The sequence below is a fragment of the Schistocerca gregaria genome, chromosome 3 (assembly GCF_023897955.1).
Source record: "Schistocerca gregaria isolate iqSchGreg1 chromosome 3, iqSchGreg1.2, whole genome shotgun sequence".
Lineage (NCBI taxonomy): Eukaryota > Metazoa > Arthropoda > Insecta > Orthoptera > Acrididae > Schistocerca > Schistocerca gregaria.
The window spans coordinates 639,993,805-640,020,624 of record NC_064922.1 but is presented as its reverse complement, the minus strand read 5'-3'; the positions used below and the strand labels follow the sequence as shown (position 1 = coordinate 640,020,624).

Below are 26,820 nucleotides of genomic sequence, written 5' to 3'. Positions count from 1 at the left end.
CTCTGTGATTAACATTAAAATCTATATATAGGTTTCTAGATGAGATACTCTTTATTAATGAGATAGCAAAAAATTCTGTGCTTGTAAAAGTGATTTTCTTGAGTAGAAGTGGTGGTGGTGGAGGGGGAGGGGGAGGAGGGGGGGGGGGCTTCACTGTCTGTACCGAACCATTCTTAGTAGACAGCAAAAACAAACTTATGTAAACACTCTCAATAACAGTGAAAGCATTTGTTGAAAAACATGTTTGATGCACAGCTCTGGGTAAAAGTGAAACATTGAGTGTTCGAAAACTGGAAAAGATTAAAGTGGAAGCATAAATCCTTACATTAATATTGCAAATTGAATTATAAGTATGAAATTCAAGGGTATTAGATATAAATACAGGAGAAGCAAAACTATTAAGTATAGTTTAAATATCACACACGTTAATAGGTGTGGTGTTGTGGAGCGAGTGAGCTCTCTCTCTCTCTCTCTCTCTCTCTCTCTCTCTCTCTCTCTCTCTCATTAAGACAGGCTGATAGCTATTTTTGTTTGTCTTGTATATTATTGTAACTTGATCTAGTTTATTTGAGTATTTAATTTAATGTGTGCTATACCTGGAGTCCCAGTCTACCAATTCATGTCTGCTGCAGGTTGTAGATTTTGAGAGAGATATTACAAAAGCAAAAGCGGGTGAAGGAGACGACCTCACATACAAGACAATCACAGGACTCAAAAGTGACCTGTCCCAGCCACAGCAAACACCAGAGATTCTTCAGGGTGCGAAAAGTGATTCAGATACAGAAAATGCCTCGGAAGATGATTCAGATGCAGAAAAAAGCAGCAAGTTTGTGGATAGTGCAAGGCCGAGAGATGAATCACCAGAAAGCAAGAAGGTGGGTTTTAAGACTAGGTCAATATACCTGTACAAAATAAAAACAGTTCCACTGCATGGAATGATACCATATAGTAAATGTTATTGACTGATTTACTTCAGATTTTTCGTGATACTCTTATAAACATCAGATAGACGTGTTATCAAAAATCGCGACCAATGTATTTCAAATTTTTGTGGCAAAACATTGTTAGGGAAATTCTAAATAAGTTCCTGTCTTGAAATTTTTACGCAACACTCCAATAAATGATCAATGGACATAGGCTAAATATCTTAATAAAAAACTTTTTTGGTTTTCTGTTGAAACAAATTGCAAGGAAGAAAATGCTGTACTGTGAAAATGTGCGATTTTGTTTTCTTTCTTTCACACAGCTTTAACTACAATAGCAGTCCATTCAAACCATAGATACAGTTTCTCCCATATACATTCTTTATTTTCAACAAAAATGTTATGCACAGCTATGTGCCATTTTGTTTTCATCCTTGCATTCAGTTTTCACAGAAAAGAGGAAAGTTGTACGTACTGCTTCTCAGCTTATGGTTAGAATACTACTTTGGAATGTGAATTGTTGGAAACTATGTAGGATCTACATAGATAAAAAAAAAGGTTTTGCAACACCTCATTTCCAAAACCTGTACAGATAATTGGAATAGATATCAATATAAACATCATATCCGCCACTTGAATTGCTTATGAAAACCACACATTGCATGTTGTACACCCATACAGCGAGACCTTCAGAGATTGATGGTCCATGATTGCTGTACCCACCACTACCTCCAATACCCAGTAGCACGTCATCTTGCAGTGATGCCTACCTGTATTCGTCGTGGCATACTATCCAAAAGTTCATCGAGGCACTTTTTGTCCAGATTGTCCCACTCCCCCACTCCTCAATGGCGATTCAGCGTAGATCCCTCAGAGTGGTTAGTGGGTCACATCGTCCATAAACAGCCTTTTTCAGTCCATCCCTGACATGTTTGATAGAATGCATGTCTGGAGAATATGATGGCCACTTAAGACAAGTGATGCCGTTATCCTAAAGGAAGTCATTCACAAGATGTGCAGTAAGGGGGCGCAAATTGTCGTCCATGAAAATGAATGCCTCGCCAATATGCTGCCAATATGGTTGCATTATTGGTTGGCAGGTGGCATCCGTGAATTGTACAGCCATTAAGGCACCTTCCATGACCACCAGTGGCGTACATCCACCCCACATAAGGCCATCCCAAAACACCAGGGAACCTCCAACTTGCCGCACTCGCTGGACAGTGTGTCTAAGGCACTCAGCTTGACTAGGTTGCCTCCAAACACATCTCCGACGATTGTCTGGTTGAATTCATAAGTGGCACTCATCGGTGAAGAGAATGTGATACCAATCCTGAGTGACCCATTCGGCATGTTGTTGGGTCCATCTGTACCACGCTGCATGGTGCCTTGATTGCAAAGATGACCTCGCCATGGATGTTGGGAGTGAAGTTGTGCATCATGCAGCCTATTGCACATGGTTTGCACTGTAACACGACATCCTATGGCTGAACGAGAAGCATTATTCAACATGGTGGCATTGCTGTCAGGGTTCCTCCGAGCCATAGTCTGTAGGTAGCGGTCGTACACTGCAGTAGTAGCAGTTGGGCGGCCTGAGTGAGGCTGTCTCTTTGTATCTCCTCCATGTCTCACCAACATTGCTTTTGTTCACTCAGAGGTGCCTGGATGCTTCTCTTGTTGAGAGCCCATAAAAAGTAACAATGCAGATGTGATTGAACTGTGGTATTGACCACCTAGGCAACACAAGCCATGTACCCCCTGCCTGGTGGAATGTCTGGAACTGACCAGCTGTCGGACCCCCCTATGTGTAACAGGTGCTGCTCATGCATGGTTGTATACATCTTTGGGCAGTTTTTGTGACATCTCTGATCAGTCAAAGGGACTGTGTCTGTGATACAATATCCACAGTCAGTGTCCGTCTTCGCGAGTTCTCGGAACCAGGGTGATGCAAAACTTTTTTAAATGTGTGTATATCCATTTCCTATTCATATTTAGCAACTGCAAAGTATTGCCGAGTTCACTAGTGTTGTTTATTACCCATCTTTCACAATAGCTTACACCTGTCTCTCTGAGAATTTTGTCTTCTACCATTTTACATTGCCAAATACTTTTTCTAGGTTAACTGTTTGTATTAATGTGTTCGAATTTTATTGTTAAGTCTTGCTTCTACTATAAAGTGCATCAAAACTACCTTTCTGTATCTTTCTTTCCTAAACCAAGCTGCTCATCATTTAACAGATTCTAGATTATCCATTCTTCTATTCTTGTCAGCAACTTGGGTATGCGTGCTATTAATCTGATTGTACATAGTTCTTGCACTTAGTTGCCATTGCTAGCGTCAGGATTTTTGTGGAAGTGATTTTTCTGGAAGCGTGATATGTCTTAAATCATATGTATTAAATCATATTTTTTAATTATTCCAAAGCTCTTTTAAACTCTGGCACTAACTCTAGACCCTCTGTCTTCCATACTGACTCCCATTTCTTCTTCTATCACATCATCAGACAGTTTGTCCTTGTAGAAGACTTCTGTCTATTCTGTCTATCTATTCTCTTCTCTAGGTGTAATAGTGGAATTCCTCCTCCACTCTTGATATTGATGTCCTTGTTTTTAATTTAACTCAAGGTCATTTTGACATTTCTATGTGCTAAATCACTCCTTCTTTTTCAATTTCTTTGCATTTGACTTGTAGCAATTTCATCTAGCACCTCTGTATTCCCATGTGACTTACATTCCTGTGTTGCTATCTTTTCCTAAACACTTTTATCCTTCCTTCTCCTGTCAGTCAGTTAAGTATTTATTCTGTTACACAAGATCTCTTCTCATTTACACTGTGGTACATCTTTTTGTCTGTCCAGATTCTGCTTTTTAGAGATACCCACTCATCTTCAATGAATTGACTGTTGTGGTTTTCTTTATCACAGCATCTATAGGCATAGAGAACTTTGACACACCCCTTATCATTCTGCAGTACATAAATATCCAATTTCTTTCCACATTGATTATTCTGAACTATTCTCTTAAATTTCAGCCTACTCGTCATTGTTACTAAATTGTAAACTGAGTCTATATCTGTCCCTGAATCTGTCTTACAATCCAATATCTACTTCTGTAATCACTGTCTGACCATGGTGTAACTCAGCAGGAATCTCTCCAGGGGCTTCAGGGTTCTTTTATGAGTTCGTGCATAGTGCACACGGGACCCTAAGTTACTGCAACCCATTCTTCTTTGCCGGGCTGCATTTCCATCCCATTGCACCTCCTTCTCTGCCTATGCTCCTTCCCCCTCTGCAAAGTCCTTCCCTTCTTTCAGTATTCCTACTTAAACTGATCTAGTTATCCATGTGGTTTCTTGTGTTACTCTGCCCCCCACCCCCTTGCCTTTTCTTTTTCATCCTTCTTTTTGACATCCACTTCTAAATTTTTCCATTTACACACACACACACACACACACACACACACACACACACACACACAGCACGGATTCCTTGCCCCCCCCCCCTCCCCACTATGCCCTCCCTCCAGCAGCAACCCCCTGTAACACCAGAACATGTAGCCAGTCTGTGTGGTTGTACCCACCTGGCTGAGCCCCCTGACAAAACTGGGATCACACTTATGATACCTAATCTGTGGCCTCCCTGTGTATGCCTAGGAGTGGTTGCCTGTCCTGAAGCATTGGAACTCGTGATGATAGCTGCCTTGCCTGAGGGCCCTTTCTGTGGCCAAGTGGTGTCCATGGAGAGCGCCCATGATATGGATGGGTTGTTTCAGGGTGGATGCTTTGCATATAAAATGTATTAAATTGAGAAGAAAAAAAAAAAAACCACACCTCACTGTTAATGTACAAGTATCTCTTCGGTTGCTAATGGATCACTTCAGTCTGCTTTTTATAACCCTGCAGCCTTCCTTCCTTTTCTACACCCTTGGAGGAGGGCCAGTCTCGCTATCCTGGGACGAAACACTTTTCACGCTACCTAGTGTGCACTAGAACTGACATGTACCAGCTCACTGCCACCAAGCCATTATGTTTTGTGGAAAATATTGAAGGAAAGTTTGATGAATTGCAGTCTCTCAGTAAGATGCGCTCAGGTTTGATGTTGATCAAAATTATTTCTGCCACCAAGTCTGCAGCCCTCCAGGCTTGTGACCATCTGGGCAATGTCCCAGTTTCCATTATTCCTTACCAGAGTTGTTATATGATCCAGGCAGTCATTTTTCATAGGGACATCACCCTTCAAACTGATAAGTAACTCTGGGCCATTGTGGAATGACAGGGAGTTCATTTTGTTCATTATATTCAGAAGGCTAATAAGGACAGTTGCACTGGTTCCTGTACCTTTATTCTGGCATTTGAGATACCCTCCCAAAGAAGATCTAGGTTACATGTTATCGTTGTGACGTGAAGCCATACGTCCTGCCACCCATGGGATGTTTCCAGTGCTTGTATTTCAGGTATGTATTATCCTGTTGTGTGGTGGACCCTCTATGTGGTGAATGTGGACACTCACTGAGGGGAGCTAGTGTGTTTTAATTGTCATGATCATTTCTTCATGCTTACCAGATTTCCTGGTTTCCCCCTCCTCCCTCCTCTGTACCCCAGTCCTACTCCCCTCCCCTCCCCCTCACTTCTGTAGTTCCCATGGCAGCCCCCGCCGCCCCCTCCCCCTCCTTTTGGGAGTCGCTTCCACTCCCTGGCCAGAAGAGTGCCCTTTTATGGTGCCTTGCTACCACAATTTAGCTATGGTACACACAGTCCTGTGACCCAAGGCCATCCACTTTCTTTCAGTTCTGGATCTAAGAAAAGCCTGCTCTCTCTCTCCTTGCCCTGACATCATTGACCTATAAAAGAGGAGGAGGGGGAGGGGGTCTCAGGACAAGCCCGCCCCCACCCCCTCACCCCCAACTACACTGTCTTCCCCCTCGAAACTTGAGTCTAACCTCTTATTTATGGATGTCACCCTATCCTCATTGGTGACAGATGGTGACCCTATGGTGTGATTGGCTCCAGCCCATTTACCTCCCATTTGGATCATTGCTCCATGCTTATTTGATGGCACTGCAATGTATACTGTCACCTCCCAGAGTTCCAATCCCTTATCTCATTTTACGTGGCAGTTTGTGTTGTTCTCGAAGAATCTGTTTACCGATGCTCACTCACTGATCCTTCATGGGTTCTGTGCTTTCTGTAGGAACCAGGTCGGCCCTTGGAGGGCTTCCGGAGGTGTTTGCACGTTGGCCTATTTGGACATTGTTAGTCCTTGGCTCCCTCTTCGTACCACTTTTTAAGCAGCTCCCATACAGGTCCACTTGGACACTGCAGTCATGGTTTGCAGTCTCTATCTCCCTCCTGAATGGCCACCTACACCTGCTGCCCTACCTGCCCTAATTTAGCAACTCCCCCTCCCTTCTTCCTCCTTGGGGATTTTAATGCCCATCACCCTTTGTGGCGCTGTGCTTTTTCATCTAGTTGTGGGCTCCTTATTGACCAGTTTCTCATGGATGCCCTCTTAATGATGGTTTCCCTACTCATTTTATTGCCGCATATGACACCTTCTGTGCTATTGATCTTTTGCTCACTACCCCTCCTCTCCACTTCTTCCTTCCTTATACTGGTCGCCCCACAATGTCCTTTCTGGTAGTGACCACTTCCTGTTGATTCTCTCCTTCCCGTCCTGCCTGCTGATGTCCAGGTTATCCCAATGGGTTTCTATCATACTGATTGGCCTCTATATACCTGCCAGGTCATGTTCACACCTTTTTCATCTTTGTCAGGTTGTATTGATAAAAGTTATTTGTGATCTGTCCAATAAGATAATCCACACTGCTGGCATTGCCACTTTGTGCTTAGCAGGCCCCGTTTACTGCTGACCAGTTCCATGATGGAACACAGCCATTGCCACCTCTGATAGTAGTCGCACCTTGCAACATCTTATCTGATCTGACTTTGTTACTATTTTTCCATTTCAAGTTACTGGCCCCCCACTATATCTAGACAGAGCCTTTGCAATCAAGTGCTTTTCACATTCCATGCTCTGACTAATAATGTTATCCTTTCATTGGTTATTCAGTCTTCTTCTCATGGTCATCTCCCCCTTGGCAATCCCCTCCTGGAGATCCAAATATGGGGGCGGGGGGGGGGGGTTAATCAGATTTATTTTGTCAGTGAAGAGATCACCATGACCCATTTCCAACTACAGGATACATGGATACACATTATCTCTTTAAGGCAGTGATTTCCATTGCCTTCGACATCCTCTTGCCATCAATCATTGCTGCATTTTAGGGGCAACTTCCCACCCCAAGATCAAGAGGGCAACTTCTGTAAGCTCCTCTGCTGTCTTTGACAAGGCTTCTAGCAGAATGAGTGTGAATTTTTGCATCAGAAGTCCTTACTGCCACTGCCGACAAATGTCTGGCCACGTGATATTATCCCTACATCATCCTAACTACTTTCTTCACTACAGTTGCATAACATTCTTATCAGACCCTGTACTACTTGTAAATACATTTTCTTGTTTATGGCTTATATCCCTGTGTATTTTTTAACTTTTCAGTCCCTTGTCATATGAAGGAGGGCAGGCTGTTTCAAGGCTTTATGTATCCCCTTTTTCAGCCTTTGGGTTTGGTTTTGCTATTAACAGCTTCATTGTTTTTCTGTGATGCTGTGCAGGTTTTTGTTTTTCCAGTGGGAATATGTGGGGAGGGTGTTGTTGGAGACAGTTCAGATATTTACCACACAGCCAGGGGAAGCCTCCAAAAGCACTGGCCGAAACTGCTTGTGTTGACACCTTATTTTGCCACAGGATGCTTCCATTGTGGTACGTGGCTGTTTTTCTCTCTGCTGTTGTGCTGTTTGTACCACTTTCTCATTAATTTTTAGTGTGAGTTCTTGTCTCTCGTGGGTTATCAGCATTCCACTCGAAAAAAAACTTCATCAGTCTGCACTTCTTCGTTGGTCTGCAAGGTGTGGGCTGATCTTCTTTCACCTGTTAGTTGTTGTGTGTCTTCAGTAATTTTCTTTGGTGCCCTCAGTTCTGAATATGCTGCTCAAAGAATCAGCTCTGTACTTCTTAGAGGACGAATTTGATCTTTGTGTGTGTCTTGTCAGCATACGTGGTTGGGGTGTTGTCGATTTCTTGTTGGCCCTAATGTAGCACTTGCTGTCTTTTCACACATGGCTGGCTGGCTCTCCACTCTCAATGGGTGGTATTGGCACAGGCAGTGTTTGCTACTTTCCATCCTTTTACCCCCCCCCCCCCCCCTCTCTCTCTCTCTCTCTCTCTCTCTCTCTCTCTCTCTCTCTCTCTCTCTCTCTCTCTCTCTCTCTCTCTCTCACACCCCCTCTCCACAACTACTTTAACTGTTGACGTTTCCCAGGCAGTCCAAGGAAATGGAATAGTCCACTGGCTGTCAGCACTTTCTCTTGCATCGGTGTCCATTTCTGCTGGAGCTGTATTTGTTTCCTTGTCTGTGGCTCAGCTGCTGCTTGAGGCATCCTGGCAATCATACCAGTTGGGAACATGAGGCCCACCACAGCACACACATCTTGGAGTCTCTTCTTTGCCCATCACAGGTACAGCTGTCGTGGTCACCTGAGCACTTGACGCAACTCAGAGCTTTGCAGCTGCAGTTTGCCACTTGACCGTTATTTTGGTACATCATCATTTGGCTTTGGGTCCAGGCCTGGAGGGAGCTGTCGCACTTTGATGGAAAAGCAGCTCAACTAACTTGTCACATTGTGTAAAACTTATTTCTTTGCACTTGATTGCCACCTGCACCAATTTCATTACTGGCAAGAACTGTTCCTGAAAGGGAGAGCCAAACAACTCGTATAAAGCGTGCGTGTGCCGACCCTGGCAATACATAGTACCCTGTGGAGAGCTAAATCGGCAATGCAATCTTAATATACACTATGTGTGTTCTCTCTCGTAGATCCGGTTTCTTGGAACTTCAGATGTAAATTTGCAACATAATACTTCCATTCTCTTTTTTCTGTCCGTCCTTTTTAATTTCTTTCTCCTAACCTTTCCTTTATTTTTCCAGCGGATTATTTGTACTTAGTCCCTTCCATGGGGACTTACTGCAGCATAATTTTATGCTTCTCCTGTGTACCTGCTATCCTTCACATCTACCTGTTGTTGTTGTTGTTGTTGTCTTAAGTCCAGAGACTGGTTTGATGCAGCTTCCTTCTGAATCTTTATAGTGTATTCATGCCTCGGTCTCCCCCTGCGATTTTTACCCTCTGCACTTCCCTCCAATACTAAATTGGTGATCCCTTGATGCCTCGGAATGTGTCCTACCAATCGATCCCTTCTTCTCGTCAATTTGTGCTACAAACTTCTCTTCTCCTCAATTCTATTCAGTACCTTCTCATTAGTTACGTGATCTACCTATCTAATCTTCAGCATTCTTCTGTAGCACCACATTTTGAAAGCTTCTATTCTCTTCTTGTCCGAACTATTTATCGCCCATGTTTCACTTCCATACATGACTACACTCCATATAAATACTTTCAGAAAAGATTTCCTGACACTTAAATCTATACTCGATGTTAACAAATTTCTTTCCTTCAGTAACGCGTTCCTTTCCATTGCCGATCTACAATTTATATTTACTCATGTACTGCTTTATGTGTCTCCTTTCCTAATCTAATTCCCTCAGCATCACCTGATTTAATTCAACTACATTCCATTATTCTTGTTTTGCTTTTGTTGATATTCATCTTATGTCCTCGTTTCAAGACACTGTCCATTCCATTCAACTGCTCTTCCAGCTCCTTTGCTATCTCTGACAGAATTACAATGTCATCGGCAAACCTCAAAGTTTTTATTTCTTCTCAGTGGATTTTAATTCCTTATCCAATTTTTTCTTTTGTTTCCTTTGCTGCTTAATCAATATACAGATTGAATAACTTTGGAGATCAGCTACAACCTTGTATCACTCCATTCTCAACCACCTCTTCCCTTTTGTGGTTCTCGTCTCTCATAACTGCAATCTGGTTCCTGTACAAATTGTAAATAGCATTTCGTTCCCCATTTTGACAGCTGTCACCTTCAAAATTTGGAACAGATTATTCCAGTCAACATTGTCAAAAGCTTTCTCTAAGTCTTTGAATGCAAGAAACATAGGTTTGCGTTTTCTAAATCTGTCTTCTAAGATAAGTCGTAGGGTCAGTATTACCTGTTGTTTTCTCACCGTAACCATTTTAGAAAGTAACTGGTCACGTGACAGTTGCGCATACTGTCACTTCGCTTCATCTGTTTTGAGGAACTCCTCCTCTGGTGCTGTATAACAGAACAATTCTTCACCTTATAGTACTCAATCAGTATTGGCCATACCTTATACAGTGTATATACATCACTATCTACTAAACATACATTTAATACTTAAGAGGTCGTCTACTAAAAATATGTCTAAATCTATTATTTGCAATAACAGATATCCTTGGTCCTTCCCGAGTTCTGCGAGAACTTTGTCTTTCAGCTCTCCTTTGATTGGTTCCAAATACTTAACTACCCAGGATTTATCAAATGTGGTTCTAGGAGACCCTTTCGTGCATTCACAATTGCAGAAATCAGTAAGTCGTACTCCCACTCTAATTCAATTAACATGGCTGTAAGTTGTACTAACTGTTCCTTGATGGTTATCATAATCAAGGCCTGTTGTACCTTTCTGTTGGTGCTGTTCCCGTAGTCTTCTATGTGCGCACTTAGCTTCGCGATTCCATCTGCAATAATTTGAGCATTCGTAGTTACCATGTTTAGTGTCTGATTAACCCCTGTCAATGACGACTTGGCTTTTGTCACTTGCTCCTTGGACAGTCAAAACAGCTCCCACTGTTGCTCCTCTGATACGTCGATTTTTGCCTTGAAAAATGCTGCATCATTTTCATCTAGTGTGCCAAATAGTATTTTACTGGTCTCCCCAATACAGTTTACTATCTTCCGTTTAGTTCTGGGTCTCCCATATTGGGCTAACTGCTCAGTTAACCACCTTGACACTGTAAATTTTCTCACATACCGTGCTTCTGTTTTTTGAACATTCTCTCAGTCCTCAGCATTCAGCTTTACCTGGTGCAACCTGTGGAGACAATGCACTACTGCTCTGTCAGCCAATGCTGTACAGGTTAACTATACCGTGGTTGTTGTAATATATCCCTGGCACTGACTTAAACTGCTGCACTCATATGTCCATTGGTGGCTCTTCTCGTTCCGTGAGGACGGTCTGCATCATACTCCCCATAATGCTTGGGGTGCCTGCATCATGTTCATCTGTAAAAGAAACGGCTTTCCTCAGCCTTCTGTTTCCATTTGCACGAACCCTAATTTCTTTCCCTGACATCAATTCACTCTGGTATGCACTATCTTAATCGTCCCATATTACTCAGAAAAGTTCTTTCAACCAATTCGCATGTACTGTTAAAAAATTATTTAATTGTAATTGAATTATTACATTTAGACCTTTTACAGTGTACAGCAGTAGCCATTGACTGTCCAGCTTCTTACTGTGTCCTCTTTGCACACTTTCATCAAACAACAACATGCGGTCATGTGTTTCAAAATCTTTTGGGTTTTGCGTCCGGTCATAATTAACCTTATTTCTCTCCTTGCTTTCCTGAGTCACCAGAGGGGCATCTTGATTCAGCAGTTGCATCCATTGTCAGATCTCAGTCAAGTAATCCACATAGTTATAAACTGCATTTGTGGGTTTTCTATGTAACCACCCGGGTAGGTTGCACTTCCTCCTGGAAAACAATTTGAAAGGTGTGTACCCAGTTGTACGGTGTGGAGTCGTGTTGTACGCAAACGTCGTGAAATAAATCCAGTGGTCCCAATCGCCCTGATCTCAGCTAATGTAGTGCTGTAACATTTCAGTTAGCATACAATGTGTATGCTGTAGCGAACTATTTGTCTGTGGATGGTAAGCATTTTATCTATCCTCAATAGTTTACATATGCACTTCATAGTATCACTTATAAAATTACTCCCCATGTAAATGAGTAAATCTGTTGGGATCCCAAACCTTAGGATTACGTTCTCTATTAATTTACGTATGACCGTGTATGCATCTTGGTGATCAATTGTCTCGACTGCAACAGACTTTGTGAGCTAGTCCTGAAATCTTAGGATATGTCTATTACTGGATTGGGTTAGTGATAGGACCAAATTAAGGAACAAATCTTCAAGGTCATGGAACGTGTCAATACATGAAATTACAACATCAGAGTAATAACAGATAAAAGTGAAATGTTTATGAACCTGAAAAAAGTCAATCCATATGTTTAAGTAAATGCAATCGACTATACAACAAGAATCAGCTTAATTTTTCAAGAAACTCCTCAACAGAATAGGAGGAGTGACCCATGAGGAAACTCCTCAGTTTTGAATTGAAAGCGCATGAATTACTGCTAAGATTTTTGAATTCTTGTGATAGCCTGCACGTAGCAACAGTATACTGCACACCTCTGTGCCCAAGAGTTAAGGCAGTTCAATCTAAATGCATGTTTGATTACTGTCGAGTGTTAACTGAGTGACAGCTGCTTATTCTAGGGAATAAGCTAATATTGTTAACAAGAAACGACAGTAAGGAATATATGTAATGAGAAGCCAATGTCAAAATACCCAGACTCGTGAACAGGGGTCGACAAGAGGTTCGCGAACTTGCACTCCTTATTGCCCGAACCACCCATTTCTGAGCCAAAAATATACTTTTATAATGGGAAGAGTTACCCCAAAATATAATACCATGTAACATAAGCAAAGTAGACTAATTTTTGTGTCAAATGATCACTCACTTCAGATACTGTTCAAATAGTAGAAATGGCAGCATTAGGTCTTTGAACAACATACTGAAGTGTAGAAATTTGAACTGTTCAGTTTCACTAATCATATGTCAATTCTGTAAAATTAAAATGTCAGCTTTTGTTGAATTGGGTGCTAGAAACAGTAAAAACTGAGTCTTACTGTGATTTAGCATTAGGCCTACTTTATTTTCTACGAGCCATGAACTTAGGTCATGAACTGCATCATTCGAAACATGAAATATGCTCACTACTTTTATATACTGTATTTAGCTTATTTCGTGACAGTACCTTTTCCGTGAAATGTTTACAAGACGATATTTGTCTGTTTGTGTCTGCTTCAGTCGTCTAGTGAAAGTACGATTCCACAATGCTGTTTCGTCGGCTGCAGAAATGACCTGGTTCAATGCGTTTGCCTCATTTTTGGTGCTTCAAATACCATTTCTTCGAATTTGGTTTTTTCTTGATCTTTATATAAAAAATAGTAACATGATTCATTTTTCATGTTAACTAGCAAATTATTATGATGGTGACCTACACATTGTTCGTTTCTTGTCAACACACACCAAGAGTTCACTGCCGACTGACTAGGGTCCAAGATGACTCCAGTGTCAAAGACATTTTACACAACACACAACCTTCCACTTGTAACCAGTCTCTTTGATATTCTTCGTCACATCTACTAAAAGTAATCAATCTGCTGTCCCTCTCAAAAATATAAGTAAATTAGCATAAAATAAGGCAAGTTACAATTCACAAAAAATATTTTGACAAAAATATAAGAAAACATTTACAACCTCCCTCATTAGATTTGGTATCGACAAATCCGGTAGAAAATAACACATCTCCCAGATCCATTACAACTGCTCCCCAGGGCTTTTGCTGTTATGAACACATACAACAAAATCCTGACCACACTCAGTAATGGATCTGTATTACACAATTAGTACTTAAATGATGCAGTCTGATAACCTCTTCCAAATTTGGACTCTTTGAATCTGTGGACTTGTTACTGGCTGTTGTTGCAATGATCCTCCCCCTTCAATCTCATACACGAAAAAGTAAAGAAATTATTTAACAAGACAAATATACATGGCGCAAAACATACATGCGAAATACTCTAAAATATAGCATACAGATTGAAAATAATAGTAAGGTAAAACTCATTTGCTAGAATAAGATATTTACAACCAATTCTTTGGTCACACTGTGCCAACTGGTTCTCATAAGTAAATTTTTTGTTTCCATATTAATGTTAATTTCATTTTGCTTACATATTGTACAATAAAAAGTGATACTGGACATGTATAGTGTAGTGTTTTTCCTCTATATATTTGCCTTTTTTAATATATATATATATATATCTGATTTTCTTTTTCAATTTTATATATTTTTTACTCATGTTTTTTTGTGTAAATTTTTTTTACTTATGATATTTTTTTTACTTTTATATATTTGTTAGTACAGCTAAAGATACATCAGTTCTATCTATGTGTGTGTGTGTGTGTGTGTGTGTGTGTGTGTGTGTAAAAGAAAAGTAGTAAATAATCTTTCTCTCATTCTTTGTTAAAACGGCTTTTTTTCATCAGTTTCAATTAACATGTGACGTCAAATTATTAATTTATACATCTCAATATACGTACTAGGTTGTACAGGTAGTTTTAAAGAAACTTCCACATGGGAAAAATATGTTAAAAACAAAGATTCCAAGACTTACCAAGCGGGAAAGCGCCGGCAGACAGGCACATGAACAAAACACACAAACACACACACAGAATTGCTAGCTTTTGCAACCGATGGTTGCTTCTTCAGGAAGGAGAGGGAAAGACGAAAGGATGTGGGTTTTAAGGGAGAGGGTAAGGAGTCATTCCAATCCCGGGAGCGGAAAGACTTCCCTTAGGGGAAAAAAAGGACAGATGTACACTCGCGCACACACACACACACACACACACACACACACACACACACGCACACACGCACACACACACACACATATCCATCCGCACATACACAGACACAAGCAGACATATTTAAAGGCAAAGAGTAAGGGCAGAGATGTCAGTCGAGGCGGAAGTACAGAGGCAAAGAAGTTGTTGAAAGACAGGTGAGGTATGAGTGGCGGCAACTTGAAATTAGCGGAGGTTGAGGCCTGGCGGATATCGAGAAGAGAGGATATACTGAAGGACGAGTTCCCATCTCCGGAGTTAGGATAGGTTGGTGTTGGTGGGAAGTATCCAGATAACTCGGACGGTGTAACACTGTGCCAAGATGTGCTGGCCGTGCATCAAGGCATGTTTAGCCACAGGGTGATCCTCATTACCAACAAACACTGTCTGCCTGTGTCCATTCATGCGAATGGACAGTTTGTTGCTGGTCATTCCCACATAGAAAGCGTCACAGTGCAGGCAGGTCAGTTGGTAAATCACGTGGGTGCTTTCACACGTGGCTCTCCCTTTGATCGTGTACACCTTCCGGGTTACAGGACTGGAGTAGGTGGTGGTGGGAGGGTGCATAGGACAGGTTTTACACCGGGGGCGGTTGCAAGGGTAGGAGCCAGAGGGTAGGGAAGGTGGTTTGGGGATTTCATAGGGATGAACCAAGAGGTTACGAAGGTTAGGTGGATGGCGGAAAGACACTCTTGGTGGAGTGGGGAGGATTTCATGAAAGATTGATCTCATTTCGGGGCAGGATTTTAGGAAGTCGTATCCCTGCTGGAGAGCCACATTCAAGGTCTGATCCAGTCCCGGGAAGTATTCTGTCACAAGTGGGGCACTTTTGGGGTTCTTCTGTGAGAGGTTCTGGGTTTGAGGGGATGAGGAAGTGGCTCTGGTTATCTGCTTCTGTACCAGGTTGGGAGGGTATTTGCGGGATGCAAAAGCTGTTTTCAGGTTGTTGGTGTAATGGTCGAGGAATTCAGTACTGGAGCAGATTCGTTTGCCACGAAGGCCTAGGCTGTAGGGAAGGGACCGTTTGATATGGGATGGGTGGCAGCTGTCATAATGGAGGTACTGTTGCTTGTTGGTGGGTTTGATGTGGACGGATGTGTGCAGCTGGCCATTGGACAGATTGAGGTCAACGTCTAGGAAAGTGGCATGGGATTTGGAGTAGGACCAGGTGAATCTGATGGAACCAAAGGAGTTGAGGTTGGAGAGGAAATTCTGGAGTTGTTCTTCACTGTGAGTCCAGATCATGAAGATGTCATCAATAAATCTGTACCAAACTTTGGGTTGGCAGGCTTCCGCTCCCGGGATTGGAATGACTCCTTACCCTCTCCCTTAAAACCCACATCCTTTCGTCTTTCCCTCTCCTTCCTGAAGAAGCAACCATCGGTTGCAAAAGCTAGCAATTCTGTGTGTGTGTTTGTGTGTTTTGTTCATGTGCCTGTCTGCCGGCGCTTTCCCGCTTGGTAAGTCTTGGAATATATATATATATATATATATATATATATATATATATATATATATATATATATATATATATATGATGTAAATAAAACAGAAAGAAACTTCCACATGGGAAAAATATATTAAAAACAAACATTCCAAGACTTACCAAGCGGGAAAGCGCCAGCAGACAGGCACATGAACAAAACACACAAACACACACACACAGAATTACGAGATTTCGCAACTGGCAGTTGCTTCGTCAGGAAGGAAGGAAGGAGAGGGAAAAATGAAAGGATGTGGGTTTTAAGGGAGAGGGTAAGGAGTCATTCCAATCCCGGGAGCGGAAAGACTTCCCTTAGGGGAAAAAAAAGGACAGGTGTACACTCGCGCGCGCACACACACACACACACACACACACACACACACACACACACACATATCCATCCGCACATACACAGACACAAGCAGACATATTTAAATATGTCTGCTTGTGTCTGTGTATGTGCGGATGGATGTGTGTGTGTGTGTGTGTGTGTGTGTGTGTGTGTGTGTGTGTGCGTGCGAGTGTACATCTGTCCTTTTTTTCCCCTAAGGGAAGTCTTTCCGCTCCCGGGATTAGAATGACTCCTTACCCTCTCCCTTAAAACCCACATCCTTTCATTTTTCCCTCTCCTTCCTTCCTTCCTGACGAAGCAACTGCCAGTTGCGAAAGCTCGTAATTCTGTGTGTGTGTGTGTTTGTGTGTTTTGTTCATGTGCCTGTCTGCCGGCGCTTTCCCGCTTGGTAAGTCTTGGAATATATATATATATATATATATATATATATATATATATATATATATATATATATACACACACACTCCTGGAAATGGAAAAAAGAACACATTGACACCGGTGTGTCAGACCCACCATACTTGCTCCGGACACTGCGAGAGGGCAGTACAAGCAATGATTACACGCACGGCACAGCAGACACACCAGGAACCGCGGTGTTGGCCGTCGAATGGCGCTAGCTGCGCAGCATCTGTGCACCGCCGCCGTCAGTGTCAGCCAGTTTGCCGTGGCATACGGAGCTCCATCGCAGTCTTTAACACTGGTAGCATGCCGCGACAGCGTGGACATGAACCGTATGTGCAGTTGACGGACTTTGAGCAAGGGCGTATAGTGGGTATGCGGGAGGCCAGGTGGACGTACCGCCGAATTGCTCAACACGTGGAGCGTGAGGTCTCCACAGTACATAGATGTTGTCGCCAGTGGTCGGCGGAAGGTGCACGTGCCCGTCGACCTGGGACCGGACCGCAGCGACGCACGGATGCACGCCAAGACCGTAGGATCCTACGCAGTGCCGTAGGGGAACTCACCGCCACTTCCCAGCAAATTAGGGACACTGTTGCTCCTGGGGTATCGGCGAGGACCATTCGCAACCGTCTCCATGAAGCTGGGCTACGGTCCCGCACACCGTTAGGCCGTCTTCCGCTCATGCCCCAACATCGTGCAGCCCGCCTCCAGTGGTGTCGCGACAGGTGTGAATGGAGGGACGAATGGAGACATGTCGTCTTCAGCGATGAGTCGCTTCTGCCTTGGTGCCAATGATGGTCGTATGCATGTTTGGCGCTGTGCAGGTGAGCGCCACAATCAGGACTGCATACGACCGAGGCACACAGGGCCAACACCCGGCATCATGGTGTGGGGAGCGATCTCCTATACTGGCCGTACACCTCTGGTGATCGTCGAGGGGACACTGAATAGTGCACGGTACATCCAAACCGTCATCGAACCCATCGTCCTACCATTCCTAGACCGGCAAGGGAACTTGCTGTTCCAACAGGACAATGCACGTCCGCATGTATCCCGTGCCACCCAACGTGCTCTAGAAGGTGTAAGTCAACTACCCTGGCCAGCAAGATCTCCGGATCTGTCCCCCATTGAGCATGTTTGGGACTGGATGAAGCGTCGTCTCATGCGGTCTGCATGTCCAGCACGAACGCTGGTCCAACTGAGGTGCCAGGTGGAAATGGCATGGCAAGCCGTTCCACAGGACTACATACAGCATCTCTACGATCGTCTCCATGGGAGAATAGCAGCCTGCATTGCTGCGAAATGTGGATATACACTGTACTAGTGCCGACATTGTGTATGCTCTGTTGCCTGTGTCTATGTGCCTGTGGTTCTGTCAGTGTGATCATGTGATGTATCTGACCCCAGGAATGTGTCAATAAAGTTTCCCCTTTCTGGGACAATGAATTCACGGTGTTCTTATTTCAATTTCCAGGAGTATATATATATATCAAAGAATTTTTTAATTTCTGAAGTTAAAATTTTTGATTTTTTGTGTTATGTTACCAGAACAAGACCCTCAATTTTGAAAGTGGTTAATTTTGCCCTATTGTAATGTCTTTTATACCTCTTTTCCGCTTGTTTCCTCATAGTTTCCCTGACAATATCTTTTCTCTCTTGCATGGTTAAGGGTGTACATTTAGGAAATTCAATAAGTTCTGATATAAGATTTGGAGGTCTGACATTAAACATAATCTCATACGGTGAAAATCCTGTGTAACTATGTTGTAGGCTATTCATAATATTTTCAAAAATTTGAATGTGCTCAAACCAGGTTGGATGTTTATGGCTACAATAGGTTCTGCAAAGTCCCCCAATTTCCCTTGTATCTCTCTCTGCAGGATTGGTAGATGGACAATAAACAGATATAAGTATATGCTTCAATTTTGATCTTTCAGTAAACTTTTTTCCTAATTTTAGAGGTGAACTGTGAACCATTATCTGATAATCTAGCTTTTGGTTTACCCACTTGTGTGAAATAATCTTTCAATTTTTATTATAATTTCAGGGCTAGTAGCTTTTTTCACTGGATGTAGTTTAATTAATTTTGAAAATACATCTATCATAACAAATATGTAACAGTGGCCACCTTTACTCTTTGGTAACATTCCATATAAGTCAACAGCGATAAGGTCTAAAGGTTTTACCGGAATAATGTTTTGCATCTCTCCATCACATCTTTGATTGCTCACTTTAACTCTCTGACATTTGTCACAGGTTGCCAATCCTTTTCTTACCTTCTTTCCAATATTGCCCATTTGGTCAATCTACTGTGGTATAATTTGCACTCTTGTAAGTAACTCAAAGCTTTGTGATCCAAAAATACTATGGTTTTATGTCCAATAAGATAAATTCTAAGTTTTGTAAAAGCCCAATGAATTGCCAAAAGTTCCTTCTCTGTGACTGTATAATTTTTATCATGCTTGAGCATCATTCTGCTTGAAAATGCTATGGTACAATGTATCTTAACTCCATTCTCTACTCTTTCTTGAAATAGCTCTGCTCCAAGCCCATAATTACTGCTATCAGTGTTCAAACAAAATGGCAAATTAAAATCAGGTCTGTGTAATGAGTGTTGCTACCTCAACTCTTGCTTAATTTTATCAGACGCTTCATTACAACTTTTATCCCAAACCCAAACAGTGTTTTTCTTAAGTAACTGACTTAAACATGGTGCATTCCGACTCTGATCACTTAAGTTTTCGGTAATAACCGCATAACCCAAAGAACGACTTTGTTTTTTTAGTCTTAGGAATAGGAATTTCTGAAATTGCTTTAATTTTTTCTGGATCTGCCAAAATTCCCTTGTCTGTGACAACATGACCCAAAAATTTTAATTCAGAAACTGCAAACTTATGTCATCCGCCCTTTTCTAAGTTTTTCACAAACTGACTTCAAAATCGAAAAATGTTCCTCCCAATTTTGCCCTGTAACCAAAATGTCCTCTACATAAATTATCAGGTTAGATGCAAGTTCTTGCCCCAGTACATGATCCAAAGCTCTTATAAATTCGGAAACAGAAGAATTTAACCCAAATGGCACAACACAATATTGGTAACTCTTACCATTGTACAAGAAAGCAGTATATTTTCTAGAATTAACCAAAAATGGTACCTGATGAAAACCCGAAGTTTGATCCAAACCTGACATATATTTTATATCTGTAAATTTATAGAGTAACTCATCAATATTTTCAGGATGGTCTGTCTGTCTGAACAAAATTTTAAGTGTCTAGAGTCCAAAACCAATCTTACTCCACGATCTTTTTTTCGAAACAACTACTAAAGGATTATTATATGCACTGATACTCTTTTCTGTCATATTACATCCTTCCATCTTTCTCAGCTCTTTCTCAACAGCAGGTCTTTTTGATATTGCAATACTGTATGGTTTTATGAAAAATGGTTCATGAGGTTTTACCTGAAGCTCACGCTGATACCCCTTTATCCTACCAGGTATGTCACTGATAACATCACTGTATTCCCACAGCAGATTTTCTAACTGTTGTTTTTGCTCCCTAGGTAAATTTTGTGTTTCTGAAATTTTCAAATTTACTAAATTCCCAAATTCAACTTCATCAGTACCAAATCTATGAATTTCAATGTTCTCCAATCTATTTTCTTTTAGTAAATTGATACTGTCAAAATTTCCATTACTCTGATCCCCAAGTGTCTTCACAAATTTTGTCTGAATGTATTCCCTTTCACTAGTTTCTATCAAAAGTTTTCTTCCACTCCAATCAAATGCCGTATTTACTTTTACTATCCAATTCATACCCAAAAGAAAATCCTCATTAAATTCCTGAATTACAAAACATCCCTGTGTGGACAACTTGCCTTCAATTAAAAATGTCACCAAAGCCTGGCTTTTTACCAATTTACTGCTCTTCCCATTGGCACCTTTTATCTTTATCCCAACAACTGGCATTTCTACATAATTTTCCCCCACTTTTAATTTCTTGCTTAACATTTCAGATATTCCCGAGATCTCACTTCCTGTATCAATCAAACATTTATCAATCCATGACCCAATTTTAATTTTTATATATGGACTGCAAAATTGATCACTTTTCTCATAACCTGTATCCTCATGCAATAAATCACTTTCAATTTCCCCAAACCTATACTTATCAGAATCATATGGTATACCATTATATGTATTATTTGCCCCAGTTATAAAATTTGCACAAGATACAAAATTGTCATTAGTACTCTCTCTTATCTCAAATAGCCAAGAATCTTCACCCAAACCACATTGTTTACTATTGAAGTACTTATCCTTCAGCTTTTCAAAAATAAAATATCTCTACTTTTTCAACCATTCAGGACATACAGTTTCACATACATTAATAAGCATCTTTCTAAAGTTCTTGTCAAAAGAAATCGTTTCTCTGTGCAGCCATAGATTCATAAGAAATGTGTGTGTGTGTGTGTGTGTGTGTGTGTGTGTGTGTGTGTGTGTGTGTGTGTCAATAGTATCTGTAAATGTTTCACTTAGGCTAGAAGTTATACATGTGCCATCATTATTTGTGTAATCAATTCTTTACCACCAACATCAAAGTTTACACTTTCACATACACCCTGCTTGTGAGCCTTATTCATCCTGGTAACATCCCTGGAATTTTCTATAATATTCTCACTATTTAATCCATTTTCAACCATGTGTATACCCAACTCCCTATTTAAACTAATGAAATACCTTTTCTCGTCATAATCATCATCAATACCATTACCATCATTATCAACTTTATCGTCAACAGCACTATCATTACACATATTCAGGTCATACACATTCAAATTATCCCCCAAAATATTATATCCCCTTTCTAAAGTTACCAGATTCCTTTCACCAATACAGTCATCCTCACAGCATGCACTCTATCTTTCATTCACTCACGTCTCTTAACTACTACAAATTACATCTGACAAAGTATTGTTCTTTTATGTCCAAGTGTAAAACTCTGTTAAATTAAATGAATCACAATTACTTTTATCTACTGTATGTTCTTGTGTACTGAAAATTTTATCTTAATCAATATCATCATTATTTTCGTCCTGAAATTTCTTCAATAAGTAACAACTAATGACCTCATGTGATAGCTTAGGTTTGGATCTGTCATGTTTGGGTTTATGATAGTCCTTTCATCATGCTCACCTTCTACCTCAACCTTGCGGACCTTCAAAGAGGCGTCTATTTGTTTTTTATTTCCTGAATAACAACTGGTTCCTGTTTAAACTGCTGACTGTGGTTCTGCCAATGTCCCTGATCAACATTTCTGTTCCCATTCCTATGACAAATATAACCTGGTTGTTGGTAGTTTCTATTGTACTGATCTCTAGCAAAATTTCTGTGATTTTGATCCCTAAAGTGTTCTCTATTTTGTTGATTATTTCCACAAAGATGTTGTTCTTGTTTTGGATGAAAATTATGGTCCTTCATTTGAAAATTGTTATATTCCCCTGAATTTTGACTGACACCATGATGATTGTTTTGTTCCCTTTTTTGAAAGCTACCATTTCCCCAATTTTGACCACTACGTTTTGGAGTAAACCCACTGTGTGTTGTTCTTGTTACCCTATCCAACGTTTCAATATAATTGAGAAACTGCTCAACATTAATATCGGGACAATGAACTAAACTCAACTGCATTGCTGATGGCAATCTTCTCTTCAAGGTATCAATTTTGATCAAGTTCCCCCTGCGGGTTCGGGGGTAAGAATAGGCCCGCGGTATTCCTGCCTGTCGTAAGAGGCGACTAAAAGGAGTCTCAAATGTTTCGGCCTTATGTGATGGTCCCCTCTTGGGTTTGACCTCCATTTTTCCAAATTTCCGTTGTTAGTGCGTGCCATTTGGGGAAGGACGCCTTACGTGGTGTTTTTCTATTGGTCCATCATGCACCATCATCTTGCATGCTACCTATTGTCGTGTGGTGGGATTTACACCCAGTGTCTTCTGGGTTGCCTCCTTCTCGTCTTGTTCACAATCCCCTTCTTAGCGCCCACGACAACTGTGGAACCTTTCAACACCTAAAATCCAGCACGGTAGCCAGTCCGTTGTGGTGGGGTCGTCATGTACCCTCTTAGTGGTAGCCCCCTGACCACGCAGGGATCGCACTACAGATGCCAGAGCTGTTTCCTCCGCATGCATGCCAAGGAGTATGTGCCCATCTTGTCTGGGGCACGGGGACTCCGGGCAACGGGATATCGGCCAGGTACCCGTTGCTTTGGCTGGGTGGTGCCCTTGGGGAGAGCCCTCGTTTGGAGTAGGTAGCATCTGGGCGGATGTGGTGCAATGAAGCGCAATAAATCACACCAAGCTGGTGGTCGCACGGCCACCAGCGTCTCTAAGCGAGGCAGAGTTGAATTTGATGCTGCGCAATATGACCCTCAGTCGTTCCCCTCGTTGGCTGCGCCGTGGGAGGGATGCGGATCTAGTGCCAAGCGGGAGCCTTACGTACCACAATACCTTGTCTGATGGTGACTCCTTTCTTACGACAAAGCCTCTGTTTTTTTGTGGAACACCTGGAGGATAAGTTTGGGGAAGTGGCGGGGCTGTCTAAAATGAGGAATGGGTCCATCCTCCTCAAGATGTCCTCCCCAGCCCAGTCACGGGCGTTGCTCTTGTGTGATAAGCTGGGTGACCTCCCTGTTACCGTCACTCCCCACAGTAGCTTAGATATGGTCCAGGGGATTATTTACCATTGTGACCTATTGTTACAATCCGACGACGAGCTGAGAGTGTACGTGGTGTACATTTTGTCCGTCATGTACATAGAGGACCCAAGACTAACAGGGTGGCCACCGGTGCCTTTATCTTGGCCTTCGAGGGTGCTGTATTGCGTGAGAAGGTCAAGGTAATGGTTTACCGTTGTGACGTCAAGCCATATGTCCCTCCCCCGATGCGGTGCTTCCAGTGCTGGAAGTTTGGGCATATATCCTCCCATTGCCCATCCAGCGCCACATGTCGAGATTGCGGACGCCCCTATCATCCCGATTCTCCATGTGCGCCTCTATGTGTCAACTGTGGGGAGCATCACTCTCCATGCTCACCGGATTGCCCTGTTCTTCATAAGGAGCGGAAGATAATGGAATTTAAGACCCTGGACCGGCTTACTTATCGAGAGGCAAAACTGAAAGTTGAAAGGTTGTATCCTGTTTCCCTTAGAGAATCTTATGCTGCAGCCACATTATCGTCGCCCTCGCGAGCGGCAGTTGTCGCCTCATCAGTGCCGCCTTCAGTGGGCCCTCGGGGCCGTGCATCTCTGTCTGCCCCCCTAGTGTCTGGAGGGCAAGCCTTCCTCTGTTGCCCCCTTAGCAGTTGGGGGCAAACCCTCTTCTGTCGCTCCCCCCACGCGTACTTCGGGAGTGACATCTGCTCCAAAACCGGGGGGCTCGATCCCTCCCCCTCCTTCTCCGCCGGCGTTGCCTCTGCCAGTTCCTCTCTCGCGGAAGGGGTCCCTCAGGGCTCTCCCTTCCTCCATTTCTTCTCCTACCCAGCCAGATGTCAGCCAGTGGTTGAAGGTTCCACCACCTGCTGGTCGTAGGGCTTCTGCGTCATTGTCAGCCTCAGACGCTCCTTCAGAGAAGCTCTTCCAGCCCACTAACCCTAAGGACAGACGCGAGAAGAAGGAACGGAACATGTCCAAGAAGGACGTTCCGGCAGTTTCAGTACCGCCTGCTGTGAATAGTTCTCGCTCCGAGGATGAGGTGGAGATCCTCGCCTCCGCCGCAGATCTCACCCTCACGGAACCCTCGGGGGCCTTTCCTATGGATGCAGCTGACTCTCCCCCAGTGGCGGCCGTTGGCTCTGAGGCGCCGTCTGCCTCTTAGTCGCCTTCACGCCCTCCCAGTCCCTTCCTGCTTCCATTCTCCAGTGGAATTGCAGCGGTTATTTCCGCCACCTGCCTGAGCTTCGGGTGCTTCTGAGTGTTTCCCCTGTTCTCTGCATTGCTCTTCAGGAAACTTGGTTTCCAGCAATGCGGACCCCCGCCCTTCCCAGTTATCGGGGATACTAGAAGAACCGCGCTGCCTGTCAATGAGCGTCAGGTGGAGTTTGCCTCTTTGTTCACCACTCTGTCTGTAGCTCGCCCGTACCCCCCTCTGACACCTTTAGAGGCAGTCACTGTCAGGGTTGAGCTCTCGCCGTCTATTACTGTTTGCTCTGTTTACATTAGTCCGGATGGGGAGCTCCCCCGACATGTCTTGGCTGCGCTGCTGGCTCAACTCCCACCACCATTGCTGCTTCTGTGCGATTTCAATGCCCACAACCCTCAATGGGTGGGACTGTCTCCGATGACCGGTTGTGCCGTGGAGCATGTGTTGGCTCAGCTCGACCTTAGCCTCTTGAACACCAGTGCTCCCATGCATTTCAGTGTGGCCCATGGCTCGTTCTCAGCCATCGATCTCTCTCTTTGCAGCCCCGGAGTTGTCCCATCCCTCCACTGGAGAGTGCATCCTGACCTGTGTGGTAGTGACCATTTTCCGATCTATTTGTCACTGCCCCAGTGTCATTCTTCTGGGCGCCTGCCCCGCTGGGCTCTCAACAGGGATGACTGGCCGGCTTTTCCTTCGCTGCCACCATTGAGTCTCCCCCACAGGGTGACATTGACGAGGTGGTCCGTGTCTTGACCACGTCAATCATTTCTGCGGCTGAGGCTGCCATCCCCCGCTCTTCTGGACTCCTTCGGAGCAAGGCTGTACCCTGGTGGTCGCCCGAGACTGCTGAGGCTATTCACGACCGTAGGCGGGCTCTCCAGCGTCATAGGCGGCACCGGTCTCTGGAAGCCCTCATCGCCTTTAAGAGGCTCCGTGCCTTGGCCCATCGTCTTATTGCACAGCGTAAGCAGGAGTGCTGGGAGAAGTATGTCTCATCCTTGGGCTCCCGTGTCTCCCCCTCACTCGTGTGGTCCCGGATCCGGCAGATTTATGGATACCAGACCCCTATGGGTGTCCCTGGAATCTCCCTGGACGGCACTGTCTGCACGAACGCTGCCGCCATTGCTGACCACCTTGCCGCACACTTTGCTACAAGCTCTGCAACTGCAACTTACATCCCCGCCCGCCTTTTGCTCTCTAAAGGAGCGAGCCGAGCAGACACTGTTATCATTCCGCACGCGTCGTTCTGAAAAATAAAATGCTCCTTTCAGCGAGAGGAAATTCCTCGTCAATTGCCCTGATACAGCACCAGGACCAGACTGCATCCACATGCAGATGCTGGAGCATCTCTCCAGGGACTGCCAGAGACACATCCTCACCATCTTTAACCACATTTGGAGCGAGGGTGTGTTCCCGTCGCAGTGGCGAGAGGGTGTTGTCCCCATCTTGAAGCCCGGTGCGGACCCACTGGCGGTGGACAGCTATCGTCCCATTACCCTCATCAACATTTTGTGCAAATTGCTCGAACGTATGGTGCGGCGGCGTTTGTGTTGGGTCCTTGAGTCGGATGGTCTCCTCGCTCCATCCCAGGGGGGGGGTTTCCATCGGGGCCGGTCTGCTGCGGACAATTTGGTGCGGCTGGAATCTGTTATCCGTACGGCCTTTGCCCGACGTCAGCATTTCGTTGCTGTATTTTTTGATCTGTGGAAGGCGTATGACACCACATGGAGGCATCACATCCTTGCTACGTTGCATGAGTGTGGTCTACGTGGTCAGTTCCCGGCTTTTCTTCAAACCTTATTGTGCCGCTCTTTCCGGGTGCAAGTCAGTGCCGCCTCTAGTTCATCTTATATACAGGAAAATGGGGTCCCGTAGGGCTTGTTGTTGAGCGTCTCCTTTTTTCTAGGGGCCCTTAATGGTCTGGCTGCAGCCGTGGGGTCGTCGGTGTCTCCTTCTTTGTATGCCGACGACTGCTGCATCTCATTTAGCTCAACAACTACG

General features: G+C 43.5%; 1 protein-coding gene across 1 annotated transcript in view; it reads left to right on the top strand.

The window, feature by feature from the left end:
* The window catches only part of LOC126356305 (serine/threonine-protein kinase RIO1-like), a 101,977-nt gene that overhangs the window by 70,916 nt on the left and 4,241 nt on the right, over positions 1–26,820 (top strand). Inside the window, exon 9 of the mRNA XM_050007252.1 lies at positions 633–875. Within this exon, the coding sequence (XP_049863209.1) occupies positions 633–875 (243 nt within the window). The remainder of the gene's footprint in view (positions 1–632; positions 876–26,820) is intronic.